The 13,912-nt window shown below is 40.7% G+C and overlaps 1 protein-coding gene across 1 annotated transcript; it reads right to left on the reverse strand.

Moving 5' to 3' along the window:
* Positions 1–9,567: 9,567 nt before the first annotated feature.
* gdf3 (growth differentiation factor 3) lies at positions 9,568–12,166 on the reverse strand. Its single transcript, XM_039818016.1, has 2 exons — positions 11,777–12,166; positions 9,568–10,723 (listed from the first exon to the last, which is right to left on the reverse strand). The coding sequence occupies exons 1-2, from the start codon at positions 12,063–12,065 to the stop codon at positions 9,870–9,872; spliced, it is 1,143 nt and encodes a 380-aa protein (XP_039673950.1). The 5' UTR covers positions 12,066–12,166; the 3' UTR covers positions 9,568–9,869.
* Between the last annotated feature and the right edge of the window lie 1,746 nt (positions 12,167–13,912).

Here is a 13,912-nt window from a genome sequence, read left to right on the forward strand (position 1 = left end):
CACTTCACCACCACACCAAATGTGGCGGTGCTGCGGTTCAAATTCAACTCATGTTTAGTAGGCTACATGCTAACTCAAAGATTCGCAGAAAAAATATAAACGTTGGAGGCAATTAATCGGCGCGCAAAGTCCTTGAAATCCATTCTGCAGTAAACATCATATAGCCATGGCAAAAAAGAAATTGTGTAGCGATGACATTAATAGCACGACTAATTCACCTGTTGCAAGCCCTGTTAGCACACCTCCCACCGGGGGGGCAACGCAAGAAGCTGAAGAAATAATGTCCTCTCTGGCTGAAGATGATCCTGACCCCTCTCGCTCCTCTCTCCCATTTAATTGGAACAGCCAGCAGTGGAGAGACTGGAAGAGGCGATATACATGGCTGTTTGTTAAGGGTGGAAGCTTGGGCTGTGTCGCTAAGGTCGAATTGAACGGAGGAATTATGTTATTCTTCAGTAGCCTGAGTAACTTTAACTGTTGTTCATGTGAAATCTCAAAAACAGCCTGATGCTTTGTTTATAGACTATAAATAGTTTATAGTAATAATTTGTGGGTGGCTGTTTGCAGTTTGACCTATCTATTCCTGTCGATAAAGTATAATAGGGTAAATCCTGTATAGTGCATACACTTGTAGCTGTTATGTATCTTTGTAAGTCATTGTAAGTCGCACGTGCACGAACACTGAGCAGAATACTACATCATTTACACATCCTCGTTTTGATTCTACAAGTTAACAAAAGCCAAAATAACTTCAGGTCCCTTCCTGTACTGATTAAAAAAATGAAGTCATAGCAACAGGAGAACTGAGCCAATTTATTCTCCAGCAATTATATAAATGGAAGTCAAGACGGACTTTACATTTTCTGACATGGAGCTGTGTTACTGAACCGAGACCAATCTTCAAAAATATGGCAAAAGGATACATTAACCTGAAGAGGGTCAGTGACCTGCGTCTGACTATCTGACACAGATTAGATGCTCGTTAAAATCATATTTGTGTAAGAATTAATGTAAGTGTGTTGAACTCTATCAGCGTGAAGCAGCAGCTCAGCCGTATGGTTTGTAATTAAATACTCCAACTGCCACGGCCCCTCCAGCTGCAAACAAACACACATTCACACACCAACAGATACAGGCTGTAGGGTCAGGGGTAATGGTGTCACCTCTCTGTGTGTGTGTGTGTGTGTGTGTGTCTCCAGGTGAGGTGTTAAAGTGTGTGTTGGTGGAACCTGCTGTCCCCTCATTAAAGGACACCCACGGCCACAACTCACGCTGACATCCAGGGGCCGTATTCACAGAGAATTTTATTTTACCACCAGGAGTTCTTCTAAATGGCACTAAAAAGTTAAGAGCTAAGAGTTTTTCCTCTTAAGACTCATTCACAAAGCTGCTGGGAGCAACTATAACTGAGTAATGGATAATACTATTAAAGACAAGTATAATATAATAGTTTCTGTTTTATCCCTCTACACTTTTATCCCAAATTAGTTGACTTTAATAGAAATTTGCAGGGAAACCATCTAAGTTTTTACACAAGGTGAAACTTAACAGGTCAAGTTGTAATAACACAAAGCGGTAAGTTGGTGCAGTAGACAAATCAAGTTTACATTAGTAGTCATCACTAAAAATCATTAGTAAACATAAATTATTTATTTCTGGAGTCATGTTTTCTAAAATAAGCATGTTAAGTTAAAGCTTTAGTGCGTAACTTTTTTATATTAATCTAAGTCTGGCAACTTTTGCACGCAGAAAATCGAGTGAAGATAATTACCTCTTCTGAAGAGTTGTTCATGTTTTTTAATCCTGCGTGGAGGAGGGGTGGGGGTGGTGTGCGATCACGGAAGGCTTGTATCATGTGGATGGACCAACAGTTTTGTTGTCATTACTTAGAATGACTTTAAGAACAATGTATTCAATACATTTGTTCTAAAATATCATGAAGGACAACATATACATAACACATTGTAATATTCCAATGTAGTGTACTGCGCGGAAAATGTTTTACTCAGGAGACAGAATTACTAGTTTTCAGTATGTAGATGTGCCAAAGAACATTTTCTCACTGCCCAGAGGCCATCAGTCCCCACCCGGGTCTCGGTCATGGTGCAACAATAAATGTAGATTAAATGCAGTTCAAATGACCGAATGTAGCTGCCTAAACATCCAGCAAATACAGAGCAACATTAGCATTCATTTTGAGTTGTGTTTCTGTGCACCTGATGACTGTAGGTCCAATATTCTCCTTACTACTCTCCTATTCTTCTTTTAGCACTGTTTTGGTTTCCACCAGCTCCTGAGAAATATATCTGGCTCCTCAGCTGCAAAATGTTCCTCTGTCTTCAACAGCTAGCTGATAACTTTGTCAGCTTTTTTGCTGAAAACAACTGCCTAGGAAATAAAGGTTGATGAGAGTGACGAGACTGAACCAAACAGTAAATGTGTCATAAAAGAATTCATCAATTTTGTTGGAGCCTTAAACGTTACAAATTCTCATCCAACCTTTTAGGGATTTTCGCGGCACGGTGACGGCATTATCTACTGTGTAACAGCTGGTTCAGTGTGCATTAGAGTGTACATACATGTTCCGACATGCAAACGTGTATGTGTGTGACCGAAAGTGTAGGTTAGCATGTTAATGACACAGAGGCTTGTGTTACTAGGCAGGATACACAGTGATTCTATTATCATTGATTAGGTGACAGTGTGTGTGTGTGTGTGTGTGTGTGTGTGTGTGTGTGTGTGTGTGTGTGTGTGTGTGTGTGTGTGTGTGTGTGTGTGTGTGTGTGTGTGTGCCAAATGCATGTCGGTGTGATACACACTGTAAAAGGATTAGAAATATAGGAGCCAAGAAGTGTGTGTGTGTATATATTTGTGTGTGTGCGTGTATGCGTGCGTGTATGTGTGTGTGTGGTGACAGATCATTAGTCAGAGTGCTTGTCCTATCAGACAGGGTATTACTGTACTCACTATGGAGGTCAATGGAACGATGAGTCTGTGTGTGTTTGAGAGAGAATAAGTGCCTCACTGTCATCTTTGCCACTCATATGATCATCTACTCACATTAAAGGTGCGGTAACATCTAATGGAAGCTGTAAGCAAGCTACAACAACACTGACACACTATATTCGACATTGGGATTTGACAAATATTACCACTCATGATCAATACATTTTTCCAACACTTGAGTGTATCATATAGCCTCTAACAGCCTCTTACATCCCCAAAACACACACATCAACAATCACCAAAAACATGCCAAAAGTCAGATTCTACAGCATGCAGAATAAATTGGCAGGATGCCATGTTTCCTTCATGCTTGTTGCCTTTTAAAATAGAATCCTTAAACCTGCAATAATTCTTTGTCGATTAAAGGCAGCAAGAGTAGAAGAATGGAAGAAAGCTATGTACACTACACTGTCAATTTTTGATATGTCACTAAGCAAAGTTTGCTTTATTTGAAGTTGTGTTTAAGGCCACTAAGTGAATTTGAGTTTAAATTTCACTCTCCTTTTAGCTCTGTTTATGGTCTCCACCACCTCCTGAGAGAAACATATGACTCTTTAGCTGCTAAATCTATGTTCACCAGCTTGTCTGGACAGATATTGTACAGCAGGTTTTTAGAGCTTTTCACTGAAAACAACTGCCTGTGTGCCTGTGAAAACAGCACTATGAGAGCGGTGAAGGGTGAACCAAAACAGAAGTTGTGGGCCATAAAACCAAAACATTTACCAGAAAGTCGCTGTGTAAAGCTGAGGGGAGCTGCAGAGTCAGGTGATAAATAAGCTGTAGCAGAAATTGTACACACACTGATAATGTCAAATAGTTTCAAAACGAAGGTTGATCGCCAAATATGGTGTAAAATAACTTTGACACTTTTTTATATGTTCATGTGTGATTGCATTGAAATGTTAAGAGACCATGCTTGTATGGGAATTAATAGTGTTTCATTAAAGGCCCAATCTGTATTTGTATGTCTTTTCACAAACATTTCAGACATAATTGACATTACTGAAGAGTGTTAGCCTCAGATGGAAATGTTTTGTGCACAGCATGGGTTTAATTTGAAAATACTATATGGGTGTATATTCCTGGTATGAATACATCTTTGTACAGCACCAGCAAACATTAATCATAACGTTCATAAGTGCAAGTCTGTGATGATGGCAGGTTGCCATCATTTTTGATGATGGGGCAACTGCGTTGGTCATTGGAACAAATATACGGTTTGACTGTGTTTTGAATGACACACTTAGTGTTAAATAAAATGATAAACATTGAGCCCTACACAAACACATACACACACACACACACACACACGTCCCATCCTCACTACTGATGGGCTCTGCAGTGGTCAGCTCAGCACTTACCCACTGCTAACCAGCAGCTACCTCATGCTGAGAGTATACACACATGCACGCACGCACACACACACACACACACAAGCCAGTCAGCTCTGAAGCCACATTGCCCCCTGCTGGTTAATAGAATAACATTGCTTAAACTAAGTGTCAGAAATTATTTAGATCCTTTACTAAAATAAAAGTAGTTGAATAAAAAGTGCAATGTTATCCGCTGAAATGTTGTAAAGTTGAAGTAAAGTAGCTTAAAATGATATACTGTATATTCAGTAAAAGTACAAGCATCTAAGAATTCAATGTATGTACAGTGCTTGAGTAAATCCTGGTTACTTTCCACTGTTGTTTTATGGTTTCTCGTTTTCCTTTTCTTTCTTTTTGTTTGTATGATTGCTTTATTAAATGTCATGCTTTTCACCATAGAGTTTGGCTTACAATGTCTTAGAAAACTAGAAGGGCCCTCGGAGAGCACAGACCTCCACCAAGGCCACGCAATGTTAACAAAAGTGAAAAATAATTTGTGTATTTGCCCCGTGATTTGGATCCACTCCAAAATGAACTGGGTTCTCCCTTGGCCCACAACAATGGAGCCAGTAGTTTTTCCGTAATCCTGGTGACAATCAAACCAGCCAAACCGAAAACATAACATCCTTGATAGAGGTAATGGAAAGGAATTATTAATAAAAGTATTTTCATAATGCTTGTTTCCTGGTTCTATAGGGAGTCAGGGCAGCAGCAGATCCCAGTCGCTTCAACAATCTGATGTCTTGATGAATCAATGAAGTACCAGTACCTAAGAAAAAAAAACAGCTGTTATCACAAATAAGCAGAAGTTAAACATTCAAAAAACGTGCAGTATCTCCATTTTTTTTATACAACAATAGCAATCAGATGAGTAAGAAGTTACACGGCATGACATAAAGTATGCAGACAATTGAACAATACACCTATTATTGAACATGTCAGTCCAAAACATAGACAATAAACTGCTCCTATAACAGTCTCTGCTCTTCTGATGTCAGCCTTTCCAGTATTAGTGAGGTCCAACACTGATGTTGAGAGCCTCACAGTCAGTGTTGTAGTTCATCAGAAAAGTGTTCAAGGCCTTCCCCAAACTGCTGCCACAAAGTTGGAAGAACACTGTTCTAAAATATCAACGTATGGTGTAGCACTTATGATTTCTCTTCCCTTTAAAACAGAAATGGATAGAGGGCCTGGAGACAGAAATACAGTCAGGATGGCTGAGTCATACTGGCTCCGCAGGCTCCACCTTGACTGGTATTGATTATTCATTTCTCATTGACTGTGCAAATGTGGGAGAAACTGCAGAGGAAGGAAGAAAGAAAAAAAGCCATTATCCACTGTCCGATAACATCTGAACTGAGGTTATGATGCCAGTCAATAAAAGCACAGACTTTTTGTCAAAGTGTGTGAGAATGTACTCATTTGTGGTCAACAGGTATGAACAGTACATGCATTTTACCTACTGGAAATGCTAAATGTAGTTAGTAATCCTAGCCTAATCACCTAATTCCCAAATCAACCAGCTGTTAGCTTTGTTAACTGCAAGTAACAAGACAGTAGCTTGTGAGACTGCAACTCGGTCAGATTTGAATTACAGGAATCATTTCAGAAGTTTTATACTATCTTTTAAATTATTCAGAAGCCGTTCATTTTTTGTTCGTTTTAAAATGAGACAATCCAAGTTGAAATTTGGTGGAGTCTGTGATTTGTTTTTGGGGATCACCAAAGTCAATAAGATTCATCCTCTGGGGACCATGATTATCTGTCCCAAATCTCATAATAATCCATCTAACAGTTGTTGAGATGTTTCACTCAGGACCAAAGTGGTGGACCATAGAACAACGCTGCTAGCACGGCTAAAAAAGAAAGTGGTACTTTGTCCCAGACCCCAGGACCCAGCGAAAAAGGTTGAACTCTGTATCTTATATTCTGAGAGTGTTAAAGGAGCTCAGGGTGTCCCCAGGCTTCACCACTGACGTAAAGCTTAAAGATAATTTGACTCTGTGGCTCGTCTGTAACTCAGTGAAGATTCATTTGGGAGAAGGAGAGAGCGAGTGTTTTAGTTTTAGAGACAGGAAGAAAACACTTCTGTGAGTCTGACTGTTAGAGATAGAGTGTGTATTGTGGGCCCCAGAGGGTAAAGTGGAAATGACTTTGTCTTTGACAGCAAAGTACTGGTGAACAGCCTGAGGCTTCTTCCTTTTCCCGTCTATCTCTGTGCTGCCTCTCTCTCTCTCGCTCTCATCTTCTGTTTCAGTTCAGTTATGTTACACATCAGAGGAAAATAATAAAATGATTGGAAAAAAAACTGGCAGAGTAATAAACAGGAAGGGATGCAAAAAAAAAAAAAAAAAACCTAATGGTGGAGAAAAAACTTCACTGCTTTCAGATCTAACGTCTTTTAGGAATCGGAGAGGTCTGGATTGACTTTAATCTGTGGTCAATGGTTTTGCTGTGCAGCTCCCAGTTAAAAAAAAAAAAAAGAAGAATTAAAGAATTAAAAACAATAAAAAGTGAAAACTAAAACAAGTTTTAGTTTTGTTTAGATGACTATGTATATTTCAGTGTGAAGTAGGTGCAAACTACATGATGAAATATTGCAATTTAAATGCTGTTGAAAATCATCATGTAAAAAAACGTGCAAAGCAGTGTTTAAAGGGGCACTCTACCTCTTTTACACAAGGGCAGTTTACTGGTCATGGTTAGTCTTACTGACCCTATTGGTTGCATTATGGGAAATGAGGGACCCAGTGTTTTTTTTAAGCTCGACCCATACTAGGGAATAAAGGTTAGAGTATCACGGCCTCTACTACACAGATTTTGCCAACTTAATTAAAGTGCAGTGGAGTGCCCATTTATTGGGGTGTGGACGTGTATAAAAAAAAAAAGAGGGAAAGGGCACTAGCACTCTCTAGTAGCTGTACCTTCCTGCTATTTTCTGACTCTTCAAAGGAAAGTGTTTATTTCCTGCACACTGCCAGCACCAATGTTTTCAGTCACATTCACCACAAACATTGCATTTTCAAATCTGTTTCTGTTGCAGGATTTCTCATGAACCTGTCAACAAGGTGTGCATTAAACAACACTTAATTCACTTTACTTCTAGTCAAGATTCCAAACACACCAAAAAATGCCTAAAATAAGTTGTGTTTTAGGGACATTTCTATGAATTGATGCTCAGGGCATCTACAATATTTCCATTTGACATAGTTGTAGCAATAAAAACATACTTTCCTGACTTGGTTTGAAATATTTACATCAGTATTTGAGTCAGTAATGTTGTTGGAACCATAGACTGTATAGGTTGGAACAAGTGTGAAAATCAAAAGGTGAAAATTAAAAGTTCAAAAGGGTTGATAATGTTGTTTCAGAGCACTTCAAGACGGTTCTCATAACGTGGGAATGAAAGAGAGACAGTCTAGGAACCTTTAAAAGACATTTGGGAACGTTAGGGGAACCTTCTGGGAGCCAAAAACTACTCACTGAGTCTCTTCTTCTCTCCTCCTTCACACCCCAAACTCTGTCTCTTACTAATTAGTACTACCTGTCAGCCTCTCTTGGTTGCTGTGGTGACCAGCCGTCGTCAAGGCAACCCCAGTGCCTGTCTGTCTGGCACAGTGAAGGAGGTGGTGGCCGGTGGGGGGTGTTATCAGGCAGGAAGGTGAGATAAGAGTTAATTTCTCCTTTAGTAGATAAAAGGAGTAGCTGGTCCCCGTCAGTGAGACATTGAAACCACAGGAAACTGGTGGGGACACGTAAAGGCAGAGAGAATTGCTGCTGATCTCAATATTTCTATCAATATTGATTTTGACGTTATGTGAGGCAACAATCCCCAACAAGCAGTGAGTGAATATTCCAAAACGTAACAAATCTGCCAAGAAAAATATGATTGCAAAGCGAATGCATTGAGGATATCTCGTTTCCAATGTTAAGCAAATACTACGCTATATAATAGTTCTTTAAAATGAGCATTTGTTTTCCAAGAAGATGTAAGTTTTATCTTCAGGATACAATTATGATTTTGATAGTTGATTTATCGATTAGTAGATCAACAGAAATCATTTAAGCGCACATTGACATTCTCTGCTTTCAGCTTCTCAAATGTGAGATTTAAACTACCAGCTTTTCTTTTGAAGTAACCACTTACTTAAGCAGCATTGTTGCAATAAACCTAGAGCAGTACACTAGGGACAAAGGAGAGGAGAAGTAAAGACAAGTTGCTCAGTTTTAGATTAGCCAGCTGTCTGATAGGACATCGACATTTCAGTCTCATAAGGGTCTGTAATTTTGTTGGGGGAAGAATGCTGAAAATATAAACTCACTGGATGATATCCAATCTTCCTAGTGACAAAAAAAAAAATCACAGAACATAAGGTTTCTTTCATTAATGTCAGCACAAACCATCTAAAGATAACGCAGGATTTATTCCTCACATCTGTATTGCGGTTCCAAAGCACTGGTATCCGAGACGCTGTATAGTTGAAATTCTTGCAACACTGGATTATTTCCCCCCAATCCACTGAGGGGACCCATAGGAGAGGATAACCTGGCCAGTGGCCCCCATGTGATTTGAGTTTCAGCCCCCTTATCTTAAAAGGTCCAGTGTGTTTAGTTCTTCATTATCAAAATCTGTGTTGCCCGTTCACAAACTTGTGCTTTTTCATGAATATTTACCACCACCATCAATTACAAGTATTCCTTTTGGCTTGAAATTTTACATTTGCATTCGCATTAACTGGGGTAGACGCTCCATATTCATGCGCCATCGTGAAATACGTTAGCCGGTAAGGGACATAACATACAAGTCCGCCTTTTGCGTTTTCGCTGTCACATGATGAACTCACAGGTGCTGCTAATGCTGCTAATGGGTATCGCAGCTTCCCGACACCGGCAAGTTTGAAGAAAGAAACATGGAGGACCACACATATTCAAAGTCATAAATTCAAGAACAGGAGTCTTCTTCTTCGCCCAGAAAAAGGATATTGAAAAGAGCAAGAGACCGGCTTTTTGAAGCGTGAAGGCTACCGTAACTGTAATACGTACTTTGAACTGCGTGGTGCGAGAGTTGATTGCGATATATGAGCTCAACGCTAGATGGGAGAAATTCCTACACATTGGACCTTTAAGTGTGGATTAGTAAAGAAAGCTCCACCAAAATTAGAGACTTAAAAAAACCTTGTCTTTCAAATTCAGAAAAGTGTGGCTTTATTGCAATTTTTATTAACACCAGCCTTCATATTAAAAACAAAACAAATGTGTACATTTCTGTCAGAATACAAATGTTAAAATTCTAGGCTATATCATTGACTGCAAAGAACATTGTACACTGAAGACCTCGTCTGACAAACAAACAAACAAACAAACAAACAGCATCAAACAAACAAACAGTATTAAGAGTCACATTAAGAAATTGAGACTCCTAACTTTGGACCAAGAAAAGCTTAAAACAATAACTGGTGGATATTTGATAGTGAGAAATGTCCACCGACATCATCGACACCCGCACTCATCCACCACCATGTCCTGGTAATGTCGGAGCACCACGTTGTCGTTGTTGTCGTAGTAGAGCATGGAGATTGGGGAGAGGCGGATGGGGACGCAGCAGGGCTGTGGCGTGCCGTGCGGGTCCAGGGAGTGCACCAGGGTCTGCAGGATGGCGTGGTTGGTGCCGTTCAGACTCTCACTGAGCGGGAACGGGCACTCGCCGTGGCAGTAGTTGGCCATGTAACCCTGTGGAGCGATGATCCAGTCCTGCCAGCCCACGTCTTTAAAGTCGATGTAGAGGCGGCGGGCCTTGCACACGTTGCTGGGTGTCACTGGGAGGTGGACGGCGCTTCTTCTCTGTCTGGAGCTACACTGGTGGGGATTAAGGGACACGGCCACCAGCGAGGCCTGGATCAGCGGCAGGGTGAAGGCTGGTTCCAAAGGGAGCGAGTTCCCGGGGTGAAACGGAAGAAACTCCTTTGAATCTGTGCTGAGAGGAAGCAGCTCTAAAACCAAACCGTAGTTGCGTCCCGGTGTGCGCCAGCTCTCTGCCAGCGAGGTGAGGTCCATGGTGATGGAGGCGGGCTCAGGCTGCAGCTGGACTGACTGGGACAGCAGGAGTCTGCGGTTGGCCTGGGGATTGGCTCCCCTCAGCGTGGCTCGAAGCACTTTAAACAGAGACACGCCGAGGGCCCGGGGCCCCTGCAGGAGATCTGCCGATCTGAAGGGCTTCCAGTGGAACTTGATCTCCAGCTGAGCCAGAGACAGCAGCTCCACAGGCTGCAGGACGGACATGTTGAAGAAAAGCTGCTTCTCCAGACAGGCCTGACAGCTGCTGCTCCAGCCTGACATCAGCCTGCCTGCAAAACATCAGCGGGGAGAGGAGCATTTTAACAGCAGGGGTTTATTTAGGTTTTATATTTAAGTGGAGATGGGATGCATGATAACCGAAATCATGGAGAATAATCATTTGTCATGACCGATTACTTCTCTCTCAGACACACACACACACTGGGGTGAAAAAAGCACATTTGCAGTAGGATTTAGTGCAAACACCTTAAAATAACAAGCCTTTTGTGGTCTATTTTTATAGAAATGTTGACAAAAAATTAAGCTGACATGTTTTGACTGATTGCTCTGCCATGTTTTTGATAACACTTTGATCAATAAATAAGTGTGTATTCTCTCTCTCTTTCTCTCTCACCTGAGTGCAAATCTTGGCTGAATCTGCTTTTTTTTAAGATTTTTTTTTTTTTTTAGCTTTTCCGCCTTTAATGGACAGGGCAGGTGAGAAAGGGGAGAGAGAGGGGGAAGACATGCAGGAAATTGTCACAGGTCAGAGTCAAACCCTGGACCTCTGCGTCGAGGCATAAACCTCTAAATATGTGCGCCTGCTCTACCCACTGAGCCAACCCAGCCACAGGAACCTGCTGTTTTTCCTTTGCACAACCACAACACATATGGAATATGCCACTATAAGGCCAGTTACACAGTGATACTGATAAAAATGCCCTATTTGTGCGACCGAAAACCTTTAAATGTTATTAGCCAAATGGAAAGGAATATTATTGCTATGCAAGTACATGTGAATTATAAGGTCTATCCAAAACTCCACAAGTAGGCCTACTAATTTACGATTTTCACATCACATTTTATTTTCTTCAACATTGTGTGCAGATTTTAAGAAATGTATTTCAGAAGCATAATTACTAAACATATCTAAAAAATATATATGTTTGAGTTCTGCCTTTAATTAATTAGAAGTTTAAAAGGCAGAATTTACATTTGATCGTTCTCCATCCAGGCCTAAGTTGTGGTCATGCGGAAGCAACTACACTTCACATGACAACTTGAGCACATTTGGACTTTACAACCAGTCGCCATTAGCCTACACACTAAATATGATGAGCTACCTTGGTCTTGCACGTATCGGATGATGTTGCCGCGGACTCCGTACTCAGACACCGTGCAGGGGTCGCTCTCCCGGGCCTGGATGTTCTCTGACCTCCGGAACATTCTCCAGAGCGGGGAGGGGACGTGGCGCCGGGGCTGGTGGCTCCCCGCGGGCCGAGGCCGCTCGGAGAGCCCCAGGGAGCTGAGGAAGAGCCGCTCCTGGCTCCTCATCTCCTCCACATGTGAAAGAGCACGCACAGCGAGGAAACACGCCGCTAGCAGCAGCACAGGAGTCACGTTCGGCCTCATGTTTGATTGTAATACTCAGGTCTGTTGGGACCTCACCTGTAACGTTGCTCCCAAAGAGAGCGGGGCGTTTGTTTTACCCTGTGAAACCTCCCGGTGTGCAGCTGCATAATTATGGTAATGAGATGCGGGCAGACAGGCAGAGATAAGGTGAGTGGGGCGGGAAGAGACTTTTACCATATAGGTGTGAGATTCACCAAGCCCAAGAGTTTGAGTTATAGATGAAGAAGTTAAAATAGAAAGCTGGTGAATTGATTAAAGGGTCAATTTACTCAAAGTAGGCCCTATAGGCTATATCAAATTAAGATAGGCCTACTATAAGATATTATTACTGGGGTGGACATTACTTCAATTTCATTCAAAACAACAAATATTAGGTCTATTTAAAAAAGATATCCCCCAATGAAACCATTGTTAACATTGGGATGTTACTGGCACTACATAAAAGGTCAGGAGATACAACATCATTAGGATTATCATCTGGAGACCGCAAATGTCTGCCCCAAATTTTTTTGCAATTTGAACGATGCTAATGTGACTTAACATGATCAAAACATAGCAACGCCAGTTTGCCTGAAATCTTTCTCTCCTGCATGTTTACATCTAAAATCAGTTTTCAACTTAAAGTCATTGTTTGTTTCACCCCCCCTAATCCCTCACGAACACTGATTAGGCTAAACATTAAAACCACTTTGTGTAGAATATGAATACATAAATAAATAGGAAGAAAAAAAAAAGACAGACATCACTGCACACTACTAATGAGCATGTCTACCCGGTATCTATCTGCAACTAAAGAGAGATTGTAGCTAGAAATACACACACCAAAGCCAACAGGAAAAAAAGCTAGATCAGCACGTTAAACTAATGCTTGAGTTTATTCAGCAATATTTCAACCCAAAGCTGTGAGGTCTGCAGTGTGTTAGAGGCATTACTGAACAGTTCTGCCAGCACTTTATGAGTTTCTTACGCCATCTCGTGTCCATTACAGGTATTTCCTCTCTGTAATTCTACAAACTGACAGCACCAATACAAACAACCACACAGCTCTCACCAACAACCGTGTGTTGAGCTTATTTTGTTTTTTCAATGTATTGTCATTTATATAAGTGGTTCACAACATTTTTGGCATGTGACAACTCATCATAGTTTATAGTTCAACATTCCCCTTCAGATAGTGTTGTTTATATTTTTAAATGCCCAAGGCGGTAAAAACATCCAGTATTTCACAAAAAAAATAAATAATTAGAAAACAAAATTCACTTGTTTCTTTCTCATCCCTGATCTTGCAACCCCACAGATTTAGTCCTGACTCCCATGTTGGCAGCATCACATTTTAGTATCCAGCTCAGTCTTTGCAAGTCAGTGTTGTCTGTTGTCCCTCCACAAAAAGAACTTGGTGCCCAATTCCTACTTAAACCACACAATAATCACAGCTAAACTTTTTTTTTGAAATTGTAAAGTTAACATTTTTTCTAAATAAACACTTGGACTTAAATGTTTTTTTTTCCATTTGTCACTGAACTTCCAAAGATTATTGAGCTCCTTCTGCTTCGTTGTGCTCAGAAGGTTATAACTTATCCATAAAAAAAATAGTTTGTTTCGTCTTTTTTTTCTTATGTTACACTATATGGAGTTTAAAACCACTGTCAACATTCTTAATACTACAGCAAACAATACTATTTCAGACAAGTGTTCTTCCAACTTTGTGTCAACAGTTTGTCTCATACTTTAACATGACAATTCCTCTGTGCACAAAGTTGGATCCATAAATAATTGAGTTTGGTGCGAAAGAACTTGACTGGCCTGCACGTAGTCCTGAACTTAACTCCATTTAACAGCTTTGGGAT

Source organism: Perca fluviatilis, chromosome 12 (genome assembly GCF_010015445.1).
Source record: "Perca fluviatilis chromosome 12, GENO_Pfluv_1.0, whole genome shotgun sequence".
Lineage (NCBI taxonomy): Eukaryota > Metazoa > Chordata > Actinopteri > Perciformes > Percidae > Perca > Perca fluviatilis.